We start from the raw sequence: 24,721 nt of genomic DNA, 5'->3' as shown, positions 1-24,721 counted from the left end.
CCAGCTTCAGCTCCTGATAACTTTTTTTTTCTTTTTTTTTTTTGAGATGGAGTTTCACTCTTGTTGCCCAGGCTGGGGTGCAATGATGTAATCTAGGCTTACCACAACCTCCACCTCCCAGGTTCAAGCGATTCTTCTGCCTCAGCCTTCTGAGTAGCTGGGATTACAGGCATGCACCACCACGCCCAGCTAATTTTGTATTTTTTTAGTAGAGACGGGGTTTCTCCATGTTGCTCAGGTAGGTCTCGAACTCCCGACCTCAGGTGATCTGCCCGCCTTGGCCTCCCAAAGTGCTGGGATTACAGGCGTGAGCCACCACACCTGGTCCTGATAACCTTTTACACCGGCCATGATGTGTGTTGAATGGAAATACTGCATTTCTTACTACCCCTGCTAAATTATATACTCAAAGCTAGGACTTTCCTTTCTCCTTCTTGGATTCTACATTGTTTTCGTTAGACCCTGTGAGAGGAAACAGGGAGGCATGTTGGGTAGTAATTCATGTGTTCCATTATCACTTCTGGAGTTTAACAGCATTTATAGAATAATATTATAAAATATAAATACCAATTATACATTTAGAAATTGAAGCTACAGCATCAGTATATTGAGGCTACAACAAACGTGCATTGAAATTGTCCAGAGTACCACCCACAAGCTTACTTCACATTCTTTTCAGGAACGATGAGAGTTCAAAATCTATTCAATGCCTCATCTATGATTTCACACAGGAATTTTATTTGTCTTAGGAAAATCTTCCTAAGAGGGCCACAGCAAAGCTACTTTATAGCAGTCAGGACACACTACAAAAAACTCTGAGGTCTTTTATTGTCTTAAAATGGATCCGAGATTGGCATGATAGACTGGAAGAGGAGCTGGACCTCCAGTCAACCCAGCTACTGGCTATTTTGTTTAAACAAGAAATTATGTACTGCACTTTGTCATGTCCCAAGAAAATGAGCTAAAATTCTGATAATTCACCTGGTCTCTGCTCATAGTGGCTATAATTTTTTTTCTTTTTACACTCAGGGTAATTGCACATTGCTGGAACTGTTATCTGTAACTTGAAAGCAGAAGGAATCTTCTGTCTAATAAGAAAAAAAAATAGTAATAGTTTTTACAGTGGGGCAGTCCTGAAGCTGATGGCCAGATTGACAAGGAAGTTTTCTTGCCTAGAGAAGAGTTGATAAGACCTATGGTACTTTCTATGGAGCTATCTTTAAACCTACTTCAGCTTGCAGCTACAGAAAGCCACATCTCTGTTAGCATCCCATCATTGTTGCCCAGAGTGCTCAGATCTGTAATGGGTTTGAATTTCATCCTATCTGTAAGCTAACAAGTTAACCTAACTTAGTTTCATGTGTGCTGGAAGAAGACACCAAACTTCTTGGTCAGAGATGAAATAAAGTTTATGACTCACAGCAATAGCAATAATGAGAGTTCCTGCTAGGTTTCTGAGCTCCAATTTCCAAAGGGTGATGTGAAAGGAGGCCAGGTGACATCTGTACACACAATGAGTTGCATTACATGAAAGAAATCTTGAGGTTAGGGAACCCAGGTCTTTTATAGTGGGCAGTAATTATGCTTGTCTTTGGCTCCAGAGGGAGGCATTATACTTGATAGAGAGTGTCCAGAGGGGACACTCTCTCTGTCTTCCAAAATTCTAAGCAAAGTTGTCCTGTGCTCTACATGGAAATACTATCCTTATTATCCAAGGCTACTCATCATATAAATATCCTTGAAAAGATAGTTGAGAACAAAGAGCAGTCAGTGCTTCTGCTTGCAGGATATACAGAAAGTTTTCACCCAATAAATATATTAGTAGTTATGTTAAATATAAATAGTCTAAAGAATGTCAGATTGGGAAAAAATTTCAATATATGTTACTAACAAGAGGCACTCCTTAAATATGGGGACATGAAAAGGTTGAAAGTGAAAGGATAGACAAAAGATGCAAATGCTAACCAAAAGAGAAGCTTGTGCAACAATAATAATTTTAAATATTGTATCCTTCAAAGAACACAAGAACTATGACAACTCAAAAAGCTGGAATGTCTTCTTTCCTTCAAAAAACTTCACTAGCTCCCCCATGGAGGCCAGCACCCCAGTACCTGCCAGCACCCTGCCACAGCCAAAAAGCATGCACTTTGCCATGCTGCCACTGCTGCTGTTGCTGGTATGTGAAAACAGGATGGATCTCATTGCCACTGCCCTACAAAGTGCTTTGGCTGCCACCATCCATTGGAGTGTTGTGACAAGCAGTCCGGGAGCACCTTGACCCCTCCAGCACAGCATGTTTCTACCTTGAGGAGCCAGAGAACAAAGCCAGTGCCCAATACTGGTCCCCAGGAGTTAGGCCACACAGTCCAGGAGTCCTGAGCTGAGGCTTTGCCTTCTAAAATCTTCCAGAAACAAAGCCAGTTGAATGAACCCACCTTATACCACAAGCAAACCCTCAAGGTCATCAAATAGGATAAAAGAAAAAAAATCCAAAGGACAGGAACTTCAAGGATTAAAGGAGCATCAGCCCACAAAGATAAAAAAGAAGCAGCACAAGAACTCTGACAACTTAAAAGGTCATAAGGTCTTCTTTCCTTCAAACAACCTCACTAGTTCTCCAGCAAAGGTCCTTAACCAGCCTTAGATGGCTGAAATGACTGAAATAGAATTCAGAATATGGATAGGAACAAAAATCAAGATTCAGGGGAACGTTGAAACTCATTCTAAGGAAGCTAGGAATCACGAAGTATACAGGATCTGGAAGATAAAGTAGCTAGTATAGAAAAGAACATAACTGACTTGATAGAGATAAAAACACACTATGAGAATTTCATATTGCAATCACAAGTATTAACAGTAGGATAGATCAAGCTGAAGAAATAATCTCACAGCTTGAAGACTGGATTTCTGAAACAAGACAGAAAGAAAACATTAAAGAGAAAAGAATAAAAAGGAACAAACAAAATGAACAAAAATATGCAATTATGTAAAGAGACCAAATCTACAATTCACTATCATCCCTGAAAGAGATAGGGAGGATGGAAGCAACTTAGAAAACATATTTCAGGATATCATCTATGAGAACTTTCACAACCTATGTAGAGAGGCCAACATTCAAATTTAGAAAATGCAGGGAACCCTCACAAAGTGCTTCACAAAAACATCATCCCTAAGACACAATCATCGGATTCTCCAACTTCAAAATGAAAAAACAATGTCAAAGGCAGCTAGAGAGAAAAGACAGGTCACCTACAAAGGAAAGCTTATTAGCAGACCTATCAGCAGAAACCCTACAAGCTAGACCTCTTAGCAGAAACAGCAGACTTCTCAGCAGAAACCCTACAAGCCAGAAGAGACTGGGAGCCTATATTCAACATTCTAAAAGAAAAGAAATTCCAATCAAGAAATTCATAGCCAGCCAAACTAAGCTTCATAAGTGAAGTAGAAATAAAATCATTTTCAAACAAGAAAATTACGAGGGTACTTTTTACCACCAGACCTGCCTTACAAGAGCTCCTGAAAGGAGCACAAAATATGGAAAGGAAAGACCATTACACGCCACTACAAAAATTCACTCAAGTATGTAAACCATTGACACTATAAAGCAATCACACAAACAAGTCAGCATAACAAACAGCTGACAACATGATGACAGGATCAAATCCACATATAGCAATAGTAACCTTGAATGTAAATGGGTTAAATGCCCCAATGAAAAGACAGAGTGCCAAGCTGAATAGAGAAGCAAGACCCAATGATATGCTGTCTTCAAGAAATGTGTCTCACGTATAATGACATCAATAGACTCAAAAATAGATGAAGAAAAATCTACCAAGTGAGTGGAAACTGAAGGGGAAAATGAATGAAAAAAGAAGGGGTTGCAATTCTAATTTCAGACTTTAAATAAACAAATATTGTAAAAAACAAAGAGGGGCTTTACATAATGGTGAAAGGTTCAATTCAACAAGAAGACCTAACTATCCTAAATATATCTGCATTCAACACAGAAACAACCAGATTTATAAATTAAATTCTTAGAGACCTTCAAAGAGCCTTAGACTCCCACCAAATAATAGTGGAAGACTTCAACACCTCACTGACAGTGTTAGAAAGGTTATCAAGGCAGAAAATTAACAAAGATGTTCAGGACCTGAACTCAGTTCTAGACCAAATAGACCTGAGAGGCATCAACAGACCTCTTCACCAACAAAACAACAGAATATACATTCTTCTCATTGCCACATGGCACATACTCTAAAATCAACCACAAAATCAGATGTAAAACAATCCTCAGAAAATGTAAAAGAACTGAAATCATACCAACCACTCTCTTGGACTGCAGCACAATAAAAATAGAAATCAAGACTAATTAAATTGCTCAGAACCATACAATTAAGTGGAAATTAAATGACTCACCCTGAATGACTTTTGGGTAAGTAATGAAATTAAGGCAGAATGAGAACAGAGATACAAAACACCAGAATCTCTGGGATACAGCTAAGGCAGTATGAAGAGGGAAATGTATAGCACCACATGCTCACATCAAAAAGTTAGAAAAACCTCAATTTAAAAACTAACATCACAACAAAAAGAACTAGAGAAGCAACAGCAAACCAATTCTAAAGCTAGAAGAAGAAAAGAAATAACCAAAATCAGAGCTGAACTGAAGGAGATGGAGACACAAAAAAACATTCAAAGGAACAATGAATCCAAGAGTTGGTTTTTTGAAAAATTAATAAGATAGATAGACTGTTACCTAGACTAATAAAGAAGAAAAGAGAGAAGATCCAAATAAACACAATTAGAAATGACAAGGAGGATATTACCACTGACCCCACAGAAACACAAATAACAATCAGAGACTATTATGAGCACCTTTACAAACATGAACTAGAAAATCTAGAAAAAAGGAATAAATTCCTGGACACATAAAGCCCCTGAAGACTGAACTAGGAAGAAATTAAATTCCTGAACAGACTAATAATGAGCTCTAAAACTGAAATAGCAATAAATAGCCTACAAACCAAAAAAAGCCCAGGATTAGATGGATTCACAGTCAAACTCTACCAAATGTACAAAGAAGAGCTGGTATCATTACTACTAAAACTATTCCAACAAATTGAGGAGGGGAGACTCCTCCCCATTTCATTCTATGAGGCCAGAATCATCCTGATACCAAAACCTGGAAGAGACCAACAAAAAAACAAAAATTCAGGCCAATATCCTTGATGAACATATATGCAAAAATCTTCCAATACATACGAGCAAATGAATCCAGCAGTACATCAAAAGCTAATCCACCATGATCAAGTAGGTTTTATCCCTGTAATGCAAGGTTGGTTAAACATACACACATCAATAAACATGATGTATCACATAAATAGAACTAAAGTCAAAACCACATGATCATCTGAATAGATGAAGAAATGACTTTCAATAAAATTCAACATCCCTTCATGTTAAAAACTCTCAACAAACTAGGTATTGAAGGAACATACCTAAAAATAATAAGAGCCATCTATGACAAACCCACAGCCAACATTATACCGAATGGGGAAAAGCTGGAAGCATTCCCCTTGAAAACCAGAACAAGGATGCCCCCTCTCACCATTCCTATTCAACATAATATTAGAAGTCCAGGCCAGAACAATCAGGCAAGAGAAAGAAATGAAGGGCATCCACATAAAAAGAGAGGAAGCCAAACTGTCCCTGTTTGCAAACAACATGATTCTATATCTAGAAAACTCCATAGTCTTGGCCCAAAAGCTTCTTAAGCTGATAAACAGCCATCAGCAAAGTTTCTGGATACAAAATCAACGTACAAATATCAATAATATTTCTATACACCAACAACAGCCAGCTGAGAGCCAAATTAGAAATGCAATTCTATTCACGGTTTCCACAAAAAGACTTAAATACCTAGGAATGCAGCTAACCAGGGAATTTACAGATCTTTACAATAAATTACAAAACACTGCTCAAAGAAATAAGAGATGACACAAACAAATGGGAAAACACTCCATGCTTATGAATAGGAAGAATCAATATTGTTAAAATGGCCACACTGCCCAAAACAGTTTACAGATTCAGTGCTATTCCTATTAAACTACCAATGCAATTCTTCACAGAACTAGATAAAAACTATTTTAAAATTCATATGGATCCAAAAAAGCGCTCTAATAGCCAAGACAATCCTAAGCAAAAAGAACAAAGCTGGAGGCATCACACTACCCAACTTCAGACTATACTACAGGGCTACAGTAACCAAAACAGCATCATACTGGTACAAAAACAGACACATAGACCAATGGAACAGAATAGACAGCCCAGAAGTAAGGCCACACACCTACAACCATCTGATCTTCAACAAACCTGAGTAAAACAAGCAATGAGGAAAGGACTTCCTATTCAGTAAATGGTGCTGGTATAACTGGCAAGCCATATGCAGAAGGTTGAAACTGGACTCTCTCTTTATACCATATACAAAAATCAACTTGAGATGGATTAAAGACTTAAATGTAAAACCTAAAACTATAAAAACCGTAGAAGAAAACCTAGGGAATACCATTCTGCACACAGGAACTGGCAGAGATTTTAGGACATAGACTCCAAAAGCCATTGCAACAAAAGTAACAATTTACAAATGGGATCTAATTAAACTTAAAAGCTTCTGCACAGCAAAAGAAACTATCAACAGAATAGACTAGACAATCTACAGAATGGGAGAAAATATTTCCAAGGTAAGCATCTGACAAAGGTCTAAAATCCAGCATTTATAAGGAGCTTAAACTTAGAAGAAAAAGAAAGCACCATAATAAAGTGGGCATAGGACATAAACAGACACCTCTCAAAAGAAGACATGTGGCCAAAAGTCATATGAAAACACCTCAGTATCACTTATCATTAGAGAAATGCAAATCAAAACTACGAGATACCATCTCACACCATTCAGAATGGCTATTACTAAAAAGTCAAAAAATAACAAGTGCTGGCGAGGTTGCAGAGAAAAGGGAATGCTTATACACTGTTGGTGGGAGTGTAAATTAGTTCAGCCATTATGGAAAGCAGTGTGGTGATTCCTCAAAGAGCTAAAGGCAAAGCTACCATTTGATGCAGCAATCTCATTACTGGATATATACCCAAAGGAATATAAATTTTTCTATCATAAAGACACATGCATGCATATGTTCATCGCAGCACTATTCACAATAGCAAAGACATGGAAGCTAAATAAGAACCTATAGATGCAAAGAGGAGAACAACAGACACTGGAGCCTACCTGAGGGTGGAGGGTGGTAGGATGGAGAGGATCAGAAAAAATAACTATTGGGTACTAAGCTTTTTACCTGGATAATGAGATAATTTGTATAACAAACCTTTGTGACACAAGTTTACCTATATAACTAACCTGCATATGTATCCCTGAACGTAAAATAAAAGTAATATGTCCTCTAGCAGCTTATACAATTTTTTTTCTTTATTCTTGATGTTATGAAGATTTCCTACCTTGTTATCTGTAAGGGTGACTTTTTTGTTACTTCTCAGTAGTTGGAGTGTACATTTATTTCCAGGGCTAATATTTCATTAATTACGTAAATTTTTCATCCTCAGCTGTAATTTTTCAAACATTGTTTTTCTGGTATTACTTGTATTGTTTTTTCACAACTGCTAGAAGCCTTTTTGTGGAGCTTCTTATTTATTTTTATTATCTTTTCTTCAAGAACTATTTTTTGAACAGTTTTAGATTTACAGAAAAATCTTGAAGATAGAAGATAATATTGAGAGTTTCTGGCCAGGTATGGTGGTTCATGCCTGTAATCTCAGCACTTTGGGAGGCTGAGGTGGGTGGATCACTTGTCAGGAGTTCAAGACCAGCTTGGCCAACAAGGTGAAACCTGGTTTCTACTAAAAATACAAAAATTAGTATGGTGGTACAGTGGTGCACACCTGTAATCCCAGCTACTTGGGAGGCTAAGGCAGAAGAATAGCTAGAACCCAGGAGGCAGAGGTTACAGTGAGCCAATACTGTGCCACCGCACTCCAACCTAGTGACAGAGCAAGACTCCATCTCAAAACATATATAGATATACACAGAGAGAAAGAGAGGGTTTCCATATACTGTACACCCAGTTTCCCCTTTTATAAACATCTTATGTTAGCATGGTAGATTTGTCATAATTAATGAACCAAAATTAATACAATATTACTAACTAAAGTCAATAGTTTGTGCAGATTTTTTTCAATTTTTACCTAATGTCCTTTTTCTGTCCCAGGATACTACACTATGTTTAGTTGTCATGTCTCTTTGAAGTTCTCTTGGCTATGACAATTTCTCAGTCTTTCCTTGTTTTTGATGACCTTCTAGTTTTCAGGACTACTGGCCAGTTGTTCTGTAAGATGTCCCACTATAGAAAATTGCCTAATATTTTTATCATGATTAGACTAGGATTATAGTTTTTGGAAGGAAGACCCCAGAGGTAAAGTATCATTTTCAAAACATCATATCAAGGGAATATACTATCCATGTGAGTGACTGCTTTTGAATTTGACTTTGATCACCTGGCTGAGGTAGCATTTGCCAGGTTTCTCCCCTGTACTCATTGTCTTTTGTTTGTTTTGGTTATTCTTCTCTCACTCTTTTATCTTTTTTTAATACACACTGTGTATTAAATAAATAACGCAGTGTACTTTTCCAACTTATCAATTTGCTTATAATTGTCTCTAGTCTGAAGGTCATCCTGAGATTTGAGTTTTTAAGAATTATATTTTTTAATATCCAGGTTTCTTATTCATTTTTTATTCACTTTTTTATCATCTCCTCTTTTTATTTTTCTTCTTTATTTATATGAACACTTTCATTTTTATGTCATTGTTCAACTCCCACTTATGAGTAAGAATATGTGATGTTTGGTTTCCTGTTCCTGTGTTAGTTTGTGGAGAATGATGGTTTCCAGTTTCATCCATGTCCCTGCAAAGGACATGAACTCAATCTTCTTTATGGCTGCATACTATTCTATGGTGTATATGTGCCACATTTTCTTTATTCAGTCTATCATGAATGGGCATTTGGGTTGCTTCCAAGTCTTTGCTATTGTAAATAGTGCTGCAATAAACATACGTGTGCATGTGTCTTTATTGTAGAATGATTTATAATCCTTTGGATATATAAGCAGTAATGGGATTGCTGGGCCAAATAGTTATTTCTGGTTCTAGACCCTTGAGGAAGCACCACACTGTTTTCCACAATGGTTGAACTAATTTACACTCCCACCAAGAGTGTAAAAGTGTTTCTATTTCTCCACAGCCTTGCCAACATCTGTTGTTTCCTGACTTTTTAATGATTGCCTTTCTAACTGGCGTGAGATGGTATCTCATTGTGGTTTTGATTTGCATTTCTCTAATAACCAGTGATGATGAGCTTTTTTTCATGTCTTTGTTGACCACATAATTGTCTTCTTTTGCGACGTGTCTGTTCATATCCTTTGCCCAGTTTTTGATGGGGTTGTTTGTTTTTTTCTTGTAAATTTGTTTAAGTTCCTTCTAGATTCTGGATATTAGCCCTTTGTCAGATGGATAGATTTCAAAAATTTTCTCCCATTCTGTAGGTTGCCCATTCACTCTGATGATAGTTTCTTTTGCTGTGCAGAAGATCATTAGTTTAATTAGATTCCATTTGTCAATTTTGGCTTTTATTGCCTTTGCTTTTGGTGTTTTAATTATAAAGTCTTTGCCCATGCCTATGTCCTGAATGGTATTGCCTAGGTTTTCTCTAGGGTTTTTATGGTTTCAGGTTTTACATTTAAGTCTTATATCCATCTTGAGTTAATTTTTGTATAAGCTGTAAGGAAGGGGTCCAGTTTCAGTTTTCTGCATATGGCTAGCCAATTTTCCCAGCACCATTTATAAAATAGGGAATCATTTCCCCATTGCTTGTTTTTGTCAGGTTCGTCAAAGATCAGATAATTGTAGATACACGACATTATTTCTGAGGGCTCTGTTCTGTTCCATTGGTCTATATCTCTGTTTTGGTACCAGTACCATGCTGTTTTGGTTACTGTAGCCTTGTAGTATACTTTGAAGTCAGGTACCATGATGCTTCCAGCTTTGTTCATTTGGCTTAGGATTGTCTTGGCTATATGGGCTCTTTTTGGTTCCATATGAAGTTTAAAGTAGTTTTCTCTAATTCTGTGAATAAAGTCAATGGTAGTTTGATGGGAATAGCATAAATCTATAAATTACTTTGGGCAGTATGGCCATTTTCACGATACTGATTCTTCCTATCCATGAGCATGGAATGTTTTACCATTTGTTTCTGTCCTCTCTTATTTCCTTGAGCAGTGGTTTGTAGTTCTCCTTGAAGAAGTTCTTCACATCCCTTGTAAATACCTTGTATTCCTAGGTATTTTATTCTCTTTGTAGCAATTGTGAATGGGAGTGCGCTCATGATTTGGTACTCTGTCTACTAATGGTGTATAGGAAAGCCTGTGATTTTTGCACATTGATTTTGTATCCTGAGACTTTGCCGAAGTTCCTTATCCTCTTAAGGAGATTTTTGGCTGAGATTATGGGGTTTTCTAAATATACAATCATGTCATCTGCAAACAGAGATAATTTGACTTCCTCTCTTCCTATTTGAATACCTTTATTTCTTTCTCTTGCCTAATCACCCTGGCCAGAATTTCCAATACTATGTTGCATAGGAGTGGTGCGAGAGGGCATCCTTGTCTTGTGCCGGTTTTCAAAGGGAATGCTTCCTGCTTTTGCCCATTCAGTATGATATTAGCTGTGGGTTTATCATAAATAGCTCTTATTATTTTGATATATGCTCCATCAATACCTAGTTTATTGAGTGTTTTTAGCATGAAGGGGTGTTAAATTTTATCGAAGGGATTTTCTGCATCTATTGAGATAATCATGTGGTTTTTGTTATTGGTTCTGTTTATGTGATGGATTATGTTTATTGATTTGTGTATGTTGAACCAGCCTTGCATCCCAGGGATGAAGGCGACTTGATTATGGTGGATAAGCTTTCTAGTGTGCTGCTTGATTCGGTTTGCCAGCATTTTGTTGAGGATTTTCCCAACACTGTTCATCAGGAATATTAGTCTGAAATTTCTTTGTTGTTTTGTCTATGCCAGGTTTTGGTATCTGGATGATGCTGGCCTCATAAAATGAGCTAAGGAGGAGTCCCTCTTTTTCTATTGTTTGGAATACTTTCAGAAGGAATGGTACCAGCTCTTCTTTGTACCTCTTGTAGAATTTGGCTGTCGATCCATCTGATCCTGGGCTTTTTTTCATTGGTAGGCTACTAATTACTGCCTCAATTTCAGAACTTGTTACTGGCCTACTCAGGGATTCAACTTCTTCCTGGTTTAGTCTTGGGAGGGTGTATGTGTCCAGGAATTTATCAACTTATTCTCGATTTTCTACTTTATTTGCATAGAAGTGTTTATAGTATTCTCTGAATGTAGTTTGTATTATTGTGAGATCAGTGGTGACATCCTTTTATCATTTTTTATTGTGTCTATTTGATTCTTCCCTCTTTTCTTTTTTATTAGTCTGGCTAGCAGTCTATCTAGTTTGTTAATCTTTTCAAAATACTAGCTCCTCGATTCATTGATTTTTTTGAAGGGCTTTTTGTGTCTCTGTATCCTTCAGTTCTGCTCTGATCTTAGTTATGTCTTGTCTTCTGCTAGCTTTTGAATTTGTTTGCTCTTGCTTCTCCAGTTCTTTTCATTGCAATGTTATGGTGTCAATTTTAGATCTTTCCTGCTTTCTCCTGTGGGCATTTTAGTGCTATAAATTTTACTCTAAACACTGCTTTAGCTGTGTCCCAGAGATTCTGGTACCTTGTCTTTGTTCTCATTGGTTTTAAAGAACTTATTTATTTCTGCCTTAATTTTGTTATTTACCTAGTAGTCATTCTGGAGCAGGTTGTTCAGTTTCAATGTAGTTATGCAGTTCTGAGTGAGTTTCTTAATCCTGAGTTCTAATTTGGTTGCACTTTGGTCTGAGAGACTGTTTGCTATGATTTTCATTCTTTTGCATTGCTGAGGAGTGTTTTACTTCTAGTTATGTCGTCAATTTTAGAATAAGTGCTGTGTGGCACTGAGAAGAATGTATATTCTGTTAATTTGGGGTGAAGAGTTCTGTAGTTGTCTATTAGATCAGCTTGGTCCAGAGCTGAGTTCAAGTCCTGAATATCCTTGTTAATTTTCTATCTCGTTGATCTGTCTAATATTGACAGTGGGGTGTTGAAGTGTCCCACTATTATTGTGTGGGGGTCTAAGTCTCTTTGTAGGTCTCTAAGAACTTGTTTTATGAATCTTGGTGCTCTTGTATTGGGTGCATATATATTTAGGATAGCTAGCTCTTGTTGCATTGATCCCTTTACCAACGTGTAATGCCCTTCTTTGGCTTTTTTGATCTTTGTTGGTTTAAAGTCTGTTTTATCAGAGACTAGGATTGCAACCACTGCTTTTTTTTCTTCTTTCCATTTGCTTGGCAAATATTCCTCTATCCCTTTATTTTGAGCCTATGTGTGTCTTTGCACATGAGATGGGTCTCCTGAATACAGCACACTGAAGGGTCTTGACTCTTTTTCCAATTTGCCATTCTGTGTCTGTTAATTAGGATATTTAGCCTATTTACATTTAAAGTTAATATTGTTATGTGTGAATTTGATCCTGTCATCATGATGATAGCTGGTTATTTTGCACATTAGTGTTGTTGGTCATGATATTTTGGTGTTTTTGCAGTGGCTAGTACTAGTTTTTCCTTCCCATATTTAGTGCTTCCTGCAGGAGCTCTTGTAAGGCAGTCCTGGTGGTGACAAAACCCTTCAGCATTTGCTTGTCTGTAAAGAATTTTATTTCTCCTTCACTTATGAAGCTTAGTTTGGCTGGATATGAAATTCTGGGTTTAAAATTACTTTCTTTAAGAATGTTGAATATTGGCCCCCACTATCTTCTGGCTTGTAGGATTTCTACAGAGAGATCTGCTCTTAGTCTGATGGGCTTCCCTTAGTAGGTAACCTGACCTTTCTCTCTAGCTGCCCTTAACATTTTTTGCTTTGTTTCAACCTTGATTAATCTGACAATTATGTGTCTTGGGGTTGCTCTTCTCATGGAGTATCTTAGTGGTGTTCTCTGTATTTCCTGAATTTGAATGTTGGCCTGTCTTGCTAGGTTGGGGAAGTTCTCCTGGATAATATCCTGCAGTGTGTTTTCCAACCTGGGTCCATTCTCCCCATCACTTTCAGGTACACCAATCAATCATAGATTTGGTCTTTTCATATAGTCCCATATTTCTTTTAGGCTTTGTTCATTCCTTTTTCTCTAATCTTGTCTTCATGCTTTACATCCTTAAGTTGATCTTTAATCTCTGATATCCTTTCTTCCACTTGATCAATTCAGCTATTGTTACTTGTGTGTGCTTCACAAAGTTCTCGTGCTGTGTTTTTCAGCTCCATCAGATCATTTATGTTCTTTTCTAAACTGGTTATTCTAGTTAGCAGCTCCTGTAACCATTTATCAAGGTTTTTAGCTTCCTTGCATTGGGTTAGAACATGCTCCTTTAGCTCAGAGGAGTTTGTTATTACCTACCTTCTGAAGCTTACTTCTGTCAATTTGTGAAACTCATTTTTTGTCCATTTGTGTTCCCTTGCTGGTGAGGAGTTGTGATCCTTTGGAGGAGAAGAGGCATTCTGGTTTTGGGAATTTTCAGCCTTTTCGCACTGGTTTTTCCTCATCTTTATGGATTTATCTACCTTTGATCTTTGATGCTGATGACCTTTGGATGGGGTTTTTGCATGGGCATCTTTTTTGTGGATGTTGATGTTATTGCTTTCTGTTTGTTAGCTTTTCTTCTAACAGTAAGGCTCCTCTTCTACAGGAGTTCTAGTGGAGTTTGCTGGAGGTCCACTCCAGACCCTGTTTGCCTGGGTATCACCAGCGGAGGCTGCAGAGCAGCAGAGATTGCTGCCTGCTCCTTTTCTGGAAGCTTTGTCCCAGATGGACACCTGGCAAATGCCAGCTGGAGCTCTCCTGTATGAAGTGTCTGCTGACCCCTGCTGGGAGGTGTCTTCCAGTCAGGAGGCATGGGAGTCAGGGACCCACTTGAGGAAGCAGTCATTCCCTTAGCAGAGCTCGAGCACTGTGCTGGGAGATCTGCTACTCTCTTCAGAGGCAGCAGGCAGGAATGTTTAAGTCTGCTGAAGCTGCACCCACAGCCGCCCCTTCCCCCAGGTGCTCTGTCCCAAGGAGATGGGAGTTTTACCTATAAGCCCTAGACTGGGGCTGCTGCTTTTCTTTCAAGGATGCCCTGCCCAGTGAGGGGGAATCAAGAAAGGCAGTCTGGCTACATTGGCTTTGCCGTGCTGTGGGGGGTTCCACCAGTTCAAACTTCCCATCGGCTTTGTTTATACTGTGAGGGGAAAACTGCCTACTCAAGCCTCAGTAATGGCAGATGCCCCTTCCCCCACCAAGCTCAAGCATCTTAGGTTGACTTCAGACTGCTGTGTTGGCAGCAAGAATTTCAAGCCAGTGGATCTTAGCTTTCTCGGCTCCATGGGAGTGGGACCTGCTGAGCAAGACCACTTGGCTCCCTGGCTTCGGCTGCATTTCCAGGGGAGTGAACAGTTCTGTCTCACTGGGGTTCCAGGTGCCACTGGGGTATGAAAAAAAAAACTCCTGCAGCTAGCCCATTGTCTGCCCAAATGGCAGCCCAGTTTTGTGCTTGAAACCCAGGGCCCTGGTGGTGTAGGCACCCGAGGGAATCTCCTTATCTGTGGGTTGCCAAAACCATGGGAAAAGCATAGTAACTGGGCCAGATAGCACCGTCCCTCATGGTACAGTCCCTCACAGCTTCCCTTGGCTAAGGGAGAGAGTTCCCCAGCCCCTTCTGCTTCTTGGGTGAGGTGATTCCCTACCCTGCTTCTGCTCGGCCTCCATGGGCTACACCTGCTATCTAATGAGTCCCGGTGAGATAAACCGGGTACCTCAGTTGGAAATGCCGAAATCACTCGCCTTCTGCATTGGTCTCTCTGGGAGCTGCAGACTGGAGCTCTTTATATCATTTATCTTTCTAAGCATTCTAAAATTGTTTATTTTCAAGTCTTCGTCAGGCACTTATATAAATTTAATCTAGTGTTAATGGGATTTTTTTGTTGTTTTTAATCCTATGTTTTTCTTGTTAAATTCATATTTAGATCTAACAGTATTATATATTTGGATTACAGGGAATTGCATCAATGTATGAATTTACTGTGCTATCTCATCTGATTGTCTTCTGACTATATTTCTCCTGCTCCTCCTCCTCCTCCACCTCCTTTTTCTCTTTCTTTTGCTTACTTGTTTCTAATTCCTTACTCTTGGATAGAAAACAGTGTCTTTTAATGGCTCTTCTAGAGTCCCACTTTGTTGTGAGATTATTAATATTGAACGTTCGTTTGTAGAACTAATGGGTGGCTTGGTTCAATTCTTGTTAACAAATCTCTATGAACTTTTGTCAGTATAATCCTGTCTCTTGTGATAAGTTATAAATCCAGGAAGCTTGTTAATAATAGCTCTCAATAAGACAGCTCTCGTCTTCCATTTTGCATGGACTAAGTTCCCGGTTTGTCCTTGATGACATTACTATAAAGGACCAAAACTTCACCATCACTGCCCTAAAGTCAGTAGGCCTATGGCTTCAGCCCTACTGACAGGTTTTTGTTTCTATTAAGGTTCGGGTTCATCAAGCTATTTAGCTTTGATGTACAGCTATTAGATGTATGTTGTCTTTTAGTTTAAATACATGTTTGCTATATGTTTAGAGCAAAGGAAATTGTATCAATGTATGTATTATCTGTACTGTCAGCTGATTATTTTTAACTGTGTTTTTCTCCTCCTTTTTTTTAGGACTTGTTTTAATTCCAGGAGGTGCACTTGGCCAGCTTCTGGGAGGTGTCATTGTTTCCACATTAGAAACGTCTTGTAAAGCCCTTATGAGATTTATAATGGTTACATCTGTGATATCACTTATACTGCTTGTGTTTATTATTTTTGTACGCTGTAATCCAGTGCAATTTGCTGGGATCAATGAAGATTATGATGGGTAAATGCAGTCTTGTATATTAGAGTTTTACACCAAAATCCTACAGCATATTCCTCAGGCAATTAATAATTATCTATCCAGTAACCCTTATATGTTCATATAATTATTGGAATTATCGAACACATAAAAGAAATATAAAGTACAGTTTAAACTTTCATAGTAAGGCACAAATATTATAATGGTATCTTTTTATATGACTGTTTATGCATTCATAAAGTAATGAAGAAAAAACACATTGAAGAGGTTTGGAACCTAGAAATAAAGTTTTGTATTAGAGTGGGTAGCAACTAGGAGACAGTACTAACTGTCTGTGCAAAGCCAGTCTTACATTGTGTTTCTGAATTGGTTGTCTGCCTTCTTATAGACATCAAAGAATGAAACTAAAGTTCATCTGAAGGTATGCATGGGTAATATCTCATTTAAGCTAAACATGCCAAAATTCGAAGAACTGGGCAAAGTTTGATATTAAATACTAAAGAACAAAACTGGAATTGGAAAGCAAAGGACTGAACAAGTAAAATAAGAGTTTAAGACTTCTACTTCCAGCAACAATGAATTAGCTTATGGCAGATCAGTCTTCTCACTGAGAATAACTAGAAAAGCTGAATACAGTTTTAAAAGATTTGGTTAAAGGAATCAAAGAGTTATTTAGGCAACTAGGAATTTAAAGGCCAAAATCCTGGGAAAAGGCAAACCATGGAGAGGAGGGGCAACTTTTTGCAGCCACTTTTTCCCTGAGGGTATTTGCTGATTCTGAACATTGGCAACAAGCTGAGAATTTGGGTGACGAGTTTGGGCAAAAGCATCTAGTAAGATTACAAGAATTTTAATAGATATATGAGTCTAAAGAGAAAAAAATTAGTACATAGAAAGGCCATGGTATCAGAGAGAAGAGAGAGGTAAACAAATGATGCAACACTCTGCTGGCTTATAACTCAAGAAATTTGCTGTATTATGAAGCTAGGAGGCTAAAATCAAGAAGAAATCCCATGAAAATCAGGGAAGAATTCCAGCCATATTGTGAAGCTCTGTAGATAGGAGATAGAGTTTAGAGTGTGCTAGGTAAAGGAATCCTGGTGAATCCTGGTTCGCAATTAACATCTGTGTAAGGCTAGGACCTAGGAGCAGAGGCCTTTCTAAAGTACTATGGCCTGGCCAGCAGTTAATTTGGTCTCTTAACTGGGTTAGTGTGGTCAGCCAACAAGCTGTGTCATAGAGAGATAATATGATCCAAAGCTATAAAATATAAATGATAAGTGAACTTCATATCAGTAGCAATAATTAACCAACAGAAAACAGAGTGAAAATAGAATTAATAAAAATTAACAAAATGTCAATGAATTGAACAGCTTCAGATGGCCATTGCATGTGTAACTGAAGTCCCCAAAGGAGGGCATCTGGAGAAAGAAAAATATTTCAAGATATTATGGCCAAAATTTTTCAAATTTCATATAAAAATAAACTATAAACATGTTAAAAACTCAGCAAAACTTTGGTACAAGAAACATGAAAAACATTACACCATAACACATTGTAATCAAATTATTCAAAATAAGTGATATAAAGCAAATCTTAAAATTAGCAATAATTAGCAAAAAGTATATGTATATACATATACTTTATACATATACATATACTTTACATATAAAGGTCCAGAGATAAGGGTAATGGCGTATTTTTATCAGAAACAAATGCAGGTAAGAAGACAGTGGAGTAATATTTTTAAAGTCCTAAAAACAAAGTCACCTGTAATTTTATATCAAGCCAGAATATCTGTCAAAAAAATGAAGGAGAAATAATTTTAGACAAAATAAGTACGTAATTTTTTTTTTTTTTGATGGAATTTTGCTCTTGTCACCCAAGCTGGAGTGCAGTGGCACAATCTCAGCCCACTGCAACCTCCACCTTCCGGGTTCAAGTGATTCTCCCACCTCAGCCTCCTAGTAGCTGGGATTACAGGCATGTAACCTCCACCACACCCAGCTAATTTTTGTATTTTTAGTAGAGACAGGGTTCACCATGTTGGCCAGGCTGGTCTTAACTCCTGACCCACACTACATAAAATGTTAAAGGAAGTCTTTCAGTCAGAAATAAATGATACCAGATGTAAATATGAATCAACATAAAGGAAAGAAGAGCAATAAAAATGTTAACTATGTGGATAAATATACATTTTTAAAATTATTATTTGTCTCTTTGAAAATAATTATTTAAAACAGAAAAATATGTAATATGGGTTTACATGAAATGCTATAATAGCACATGTTGGTAGACTGTGTTAAGTTAAAAATGTATACTATAAATCTTGATGCAATCACTAAAATAACAGAGTCACAACACATAAATCAACATAGTTAAAATGAAATTATTAAAAAATAGATATTTAATCCCAAATTAGGCAGAAAAAAAGGAAAAAGTGAACAAAAAGAGATAGGACAAATGGGAAACAAAAAGAGGGTAGATTTAAACCTAACCATATTAGTAATCACATTAAATGTACATAGCTGAACATCTCAGTTAAAAAGGAGATAATCTTTATTTTGAAAAAAAAAAAGAAGACCCAACTATATATGCTGTATTTTATAAAAGCATTTCAAATATAGATAGTAGTATATGAAGCAGAAAGAATGGGAAAAGATGTATCTTATTAACAACAATCAAAAGAAAGCTGGAGTATAATACCAGATCAAGTAGTTTTGAGAGCAAAGAATATTAGCAGGAATAAAGAAGATCATTACATAATGATAAAATTACCAATTCATCAGGAATACATAACAATCCTAAGTATGTATTAACTGCATGTAGAGCAAAAAAAAAAAAAAACACTGCATGGAGAAATGAAGACATTTACAGCTATAGTCAGATAATGGATAGAAGAAGACTCAACAATAAATAGAAAAAGTAGACCAAAAAAATCAGTGGTCAGAAGTAGATCAAAAAATTCTGGTTTGAACCATACTGCCAACTGTCTTAATTGACATTTATAGAAATGGCCCACATAACAATACACATTCTATTCATGCACGCATGTAATGGCTACCAGTTGGAGCATATTCCGGGTTGCAAAACCAATCTCAGTACATTTTTAATATATTTTTTATTTGCATAAATTTGTGGGGTATGATTGCAATTTTGTTACAGGCATAGGTGAGATAAGTGGTCAAGTCAGGGCTTTTAGGGTATCTATCACCCAAATAATATACATTATATGCATTAAGTAATTTCTCATTGTCTATCACCCTCCCATCTCCTTACCTTTCTGAGTCTCCACGGTCTATCATTCCACTCTCTACAATTATGGGTATACAAGTTTTAGCTCCCACTTATGACAGAACATGTGATATTTGTCTGTCTGTGTCTGGCTTGTTTCACTTAAGCTAATGACTTCCTGTTTCATCTATGTTGCCATAAAAGACATTATTTCATTTTTTTCTTATGACTAAATAGTATTCAATGTGTGTATATATATGTATATATAAATATTTATATATCACATTTTTAAATTCAATCATCTGTTGATGGATATTTAGGATGATTTCATATCTTTGCTATTGTGAATCTTGCTGCTATAAATAAATACAGATATCTTTTTGATATATTATGTTATTTTTCTTTCGATAGATACCCAATAGTGAGAGTACTAGATTGAATGGTAGTAATATATATATATATTTTAATTTTATTATTATTATACTTTAAGTTTTAGGGTACATGTGCACAACGTGCAGGTTAGTTACATATGTATACATGTGCCATGCTGGTGTGCTGCACTCATTAACTCGTCATTTAGCATTAGGTATATCTCCTAAAGCTATCCCTCCCCACTCCCCCCACCCCACAACAGTCCCCAGAGTGTGATGTTCCCCTTCCTGTGTCCATGTGTTCTCACTGTTCAATTCCCACCTATGAGTGAGAATATGCAGTGTTTGGTTTTTTGTTCTTGCGATAGTTTACTGAGAATGATGATTTCCAATTTCATCCATGTCCATACAAAGACATGAACACATCATTTTTTATGGCTGCATAGTATTCCATGGTGTATATGTGCTACATTTCCTTAATCCAGTCTATCATTGTTGGACATTTGGGTTGGTTCCAAGTCTTTGCTATTGTGAATAGTGCCACAATAAACATACGTGTGCATGTGTCTTTATAGCAGCATGATTTATAGTCCTTTGGGTATATACCCAGTAATAGAATGGCTGGGTCAAATGGTATTTCTAGTTCTAGATCCCTGAGGAATCGCCACACTGACTTCCACAATGGTTGAACTAGTTTACAGTCCCACCAACAGTGTAAAAGTGCCTATTTCTCCACATCCTCTGCAGCACCCATTGTTTCCTGACTCTTTAATGATTGCCATTCTAACTGGTGTGAGATGATATCTCATTGTGGTTTTGATTTGCATTTCTCTGATAGCCAGTGATGGTGAGCATTTTTTCATGTGTTTTTTTGGCTACATAAATGTCTTCTTCTGAGAAGTGTCTGTTCATGTCCTCCGCCCACTTTTTGATGGGGTTGTCTGTTTTTTTTCTTGTAAATTTGTTGGAGTTCATTGCAGATTCTGGATATTAGCCCTTTGTCAGATGAGTAGGTTGTGAAAATTTTCTCCCATTTTGTAGGTTGCCTGTTCACTCTGATGGTAGTTTCTTTTGCTGTGCAGAAGCTCTTTAGTTTAATTAGATCCCATTTGTCAATTTTGGCTTTTGTTGCCATTGTTTCTGGTGTTTTAGACATGAAGTCCTTGCCCATGCCTATGTCCTGAATGGTAATGCCTAGGTTTTCTTCTAGGGTTTTTATGGTTTTAGGTCTAACGTTTAAGTCTTTAATCCATCTTGAATTAATTTTTGTATGAGGTGTAAGGAAGGGATCCAGTTTCAGCTTTCTACATATGGCCAGCCAGTTTTCCCAGCACCATTTATTAAATAGGGAATTGTTTCCCCATTTCTTGTTTTTCTCAGGTTTGTCAAAGATCAGATGGTTGTAGATATGTGGCATTATTTCTGAGGGCTCTGTTCTGTTCCATTGATCTATATCTCTGTTTTGGTACCAGTACCATGCTGTTTTGGTTACTGTAGCCTTGTAGTATAGTTTGAAGTCAGGTAGCGTGATGCCTCCAGCTTTGTTATCTTGGCTTAGGATTGACTTGGCGATGTGGGCTCTTTTTTGGTTCCATATGAACTTTAAAGTAGTTTTTTCCAATTCTGTGAAGAAAGTCATTGGTAGCTTGATAGGGATGGCATTGAATCTATAAATTACCTTGGGCAGTATGGCCATTTGCACGATATTGATTCTTCCTACCCGTGAGCATGGAATGTTCTTCCATTTGTTTGTATCCTCTTTTATTTCATTGAGCAGTGGTTTGTAGTTGTCCTTGAAGAGGTCCTTCACGTCCCTTGTAAGTTGGATTCCTAGGTATTTTATTCTCTTTGAAGCAATTGTGAATGGGAGTTCACTCATGATTTGGCTCTCTGTTTGTCTGTTATTGGTGTATAAGAATGCTTGTGACTTTTGTACATTGATTTTGTATCCTGAGACTTTGCTGAAGTTGCTTACCAGCTTAAGGAGATTTTGGGCTGAGACAATGGGGTTTTCTAGATATACAATCATGTCATCTGCAAAAAGGGACAATCTGACTTCCTTTTTTCCTAACTGAATACCGTTTATTTCCTTCTCCTGCCTGATTGCCCCGGCCAGAACTTCCAACACTATTTTGAATAGGAGTGGTGAGAGAGGGCATCCCTGTCTTGTGCCAGTTTTCAAAGGGAATGCTTCCAGTTTTTGCCCATTCAGTATGATATTGGCTGTGGATTTGTCATAGATAGCTCTTATTATTTTGAGATATATACCATCAATACCTAATTTATTGAGAGTTTTTAGCATGAAGGGTTGTTGAATTTTGTCAAAGGCCTTTTCTGCATCTATTGAGATAATCATGTGGTTTTTGTCTTTGATTCTGTTTATATGCTGGATTACGTTTATTGATTTGCATATATTGAACCAGCCTTGCATCCCAAGGATGAAGCCCACTTGGTCATGGTGGATAAGCTTTTTGATGTGCTGCTGGATTCGGTTTGCCAGTATTTTATTGAGGATTTTTGCATCAATGTTCATCAAGGATATTGGTCTAAAATTCTCTTTTTTGGTTGTGTCTCTGCCCGGCTTTGGTATCAGGATGATGCTGGCCTCATTAAATGAGTTAGGGAGGATTCCCTCTTTTTCTATTGATTGGAGTAGTTTCAGAAGGAATGGTACCAGTTCCTCCTTGTACCTCTGGTAGAATTCGGCTGTGAATCCATCTGGTTGTGGACTCTTTTTGGTTGGTAAGCTATTGATTATTGCCACAATTTCAGAGCCTGTTATTGGTCTATTCAGAGATTCAACTTCTTCCTGGTTTAGTCTTGGGAGGGTGTATGTGTTGAGGAATTTATCCATTTCTTCTAGATTTTCTAGTTTATTTGCGTAGAGGTGTTTCTAGTATTCTCTGATGGTAGTTTGTAATTATGTTGGATCGGTGGTGATAACCCCTTTATCATTTTTTATTGCATCTATTTGATTCTTCTCTCTTTTCTTCCTTATTAATCTTGCTAGTGGTCTATCAGTTTTGTTGATCCTCTTAAAAAACCAGCTCCTGGATTCATTAATTTTTTGAAGGGTTTTTTGTGTCTCTATTTCCTTCAGTTCTGCTCTGATTTTAGTTATTTCTTGCCTTCTGCTAGCTTTTGAATGTGTTTGCTCTTGCTTTTCTAGTTCTTTTAATTGTGATGTTAGGGTGTCAATTTTGGATCTTTCCTGCTTTCTCTTGTGGGCATTTAGTGCTGCGCTATAAATTTCCTTCTACACACTGCCTTGAATGTGTCCCAGAGATTCTGGTATGTTGTGTCTTTGTTCTTGTTGGTTTCAAAGAACATCTTTATTTCTGCCTTCATTTTGTTATGTACCCAGTAGTCATTCAGGAGCAGGTTGTTCAGTTTCCATGTAGTTGAGCAGTTTTGAGTGAGTTTCTTAATCCTGAGTTCTAGTTTGATTGCACTGTGGTCTGAGAGACAGTTTGTTATAATGTCTGATCTTTTACATTTGCTGAGGGGAACTTTACTTCCAACTATGTGGTCAATTTTGGAATAGGTGTGGTGTGGTGCTGAAAAAAATGTATATTCTGTTGATTTGGGGTGGAGAGTTCTGTAGATATCTATTAGATCCGCTTGGTGCAGAGCTGAGTTCAATTCCTGGGTATCTTTGTTAATTTTGTGTCTCGTTGATATGTCTAATGTTGACAGTGGGGTGTTAAAGTCTCCCATTATTATTGTGTGGGAGTCTAAGTCTCTTTGTAGGTCACTCAGGCCTTTCTTTATGAATCTGAGTGCTCCTGTATTGGGTGCATATATATTTAGGATAGTTAGCTCTTCTTGTTGAATTGATCCTTTTACCATTATGTAATGGCCTTCTTTGTCTCTTTTGATCTTTGTTGGTTTAAAGTCTGTTTTATCAGAGACTAGGATTGCAACCCCTGCGTTTTTTTGTTTTCCATTTGCTTGGTAGATCTTCCTCCATCCTTTTATGTTGAGCCTATGTGTGTCTCTGCACGTGAGATGGGTTTCCTGAATACAGCACACTGATGGGTCTTGCCTCTTTATCCCATTTGCCAGTCTGTGTCTTTTAATTGGAGCATTTAGTCCATTTACATTTAAAGTTAATATTGTTATGTGTGAATTTGATCCTGTCATTATGATGTTAGCTGGTTATTTTGCTCGTTAATTGATGCAGTTTATTCCTAGCCTCGATAGTCTTTGCAATTTGGCATGATTTTGCAGTGGCTGGTACCGGTTGTTCCTTTCCATGTTTAGAGCTTCCCTCAGGAGCTCTTTTAGGGCAGGCCTGGTGGTGACAAAATCTCTCAGCATTTGCTTGTCTGTAAAGGATTTTATTTCTCCTTCACTTATGAAGCTTAGTTTGGCTGGATATGAAATTCTGGGTTGAAAATTCTTTTCTTTAAGAGTGTTGAATATTGGCCCCCACTCTCTTCTGGCTTGTAGAGTTTCTGCCGAGATATCCGCTGTTAGTCTGATGGGCTTCCCTTTGTGGGTAACCCGACCTTTCTCTCTGGCTACCCTTAACATTTTTTCCTTCATTTCAACTTTGGTGAATCTGACAATTATGTGTCTTGGAGTTGCTCTTCTCGAGGAGTATCTTCGTGGCGTTCTCTGTATTTCCTGAATCTGAATGTTGGCCTGCCTTGCTAGATTGGGGAAGTTCTCCTGGATAATATCCTGCAGAGTGTTTTCCAACTTGGTTCCATTCTCCCCGTCACTTTCAGGTACACTGATCAGACATAGATTTGGTCTTTTCACATAATCCCATATTTCTTGGAGGCTTTGTTCATTTCTTTTTATTCTTTTTTCTCTTAACTTCCCTTCTCACTTCATTTCATTCATTTCATCTTCCATCACTGATACCCTTTCTTCCAGTTTATTGCATCGGCTCCTGAGGCTTCTGCATTCTTCACGTAGTTCTCAAGCCTTGGCTTTCAGCTCCATCAGCTCCTTTAAGCACTTCTCTGTATTGGTTATTCTAGTTACACATTCGTCTAAATTTTTTTCAAAGTTTTCAACTTCTTTGCCTTTTGTTT

At 37.6% G+C, this 24,721-nt stretch overlaps 1 protein-coding gene across 5 annotated transcripts in view; it reads left to right on the top strand.

The window, feature by feature from the left end:
* Positions 1-24,721, top strand: part of SLCO6A1 (solute carrier organic anion transporter family member 6A1) — a 149,017-nt gene that overhangs the window by 76,344 nt on the left and 47,952 nt on the right. For all 5 annotated transcript variants that reach the window (XR_008525406.2, XR_008525407.2, XM_009240933.3 and 2 more), the window contains one exon: positions 15,900-16,095. Coding sequence is in view for 3 of the 5 variants with exons in the window: in XM_009240933.3 (XP_009239208.1) it covers positions 15,900-16,095 (196 nt within the window). In the remaining 2 variants the exon portion in view is untranslated. The remainder of the gene's footprint in view (positions 1-15,899; positions 16,096-24,721) is intronic.

Source organism: Pongo abelii, chromosome 4 (assembly GCF_028885655.2).
Source record: "Pongo abelii isolate AG06213 chromosome 4, NHGRI_mPonAbe1-v2.0_pri, whole genome shotgun sequence".
Classification (NCBI taxonomy): domain Eukaryota; kingdom Metazoa; phylum Chordata; class Mammalia; order Primates; family Hominidae; genus Pongo; species Pongo abelii.
Note: the sequence above shows the minus strand (reverse complement) of the source record. Positions and strands in the feature narration are given on the sequence as shown.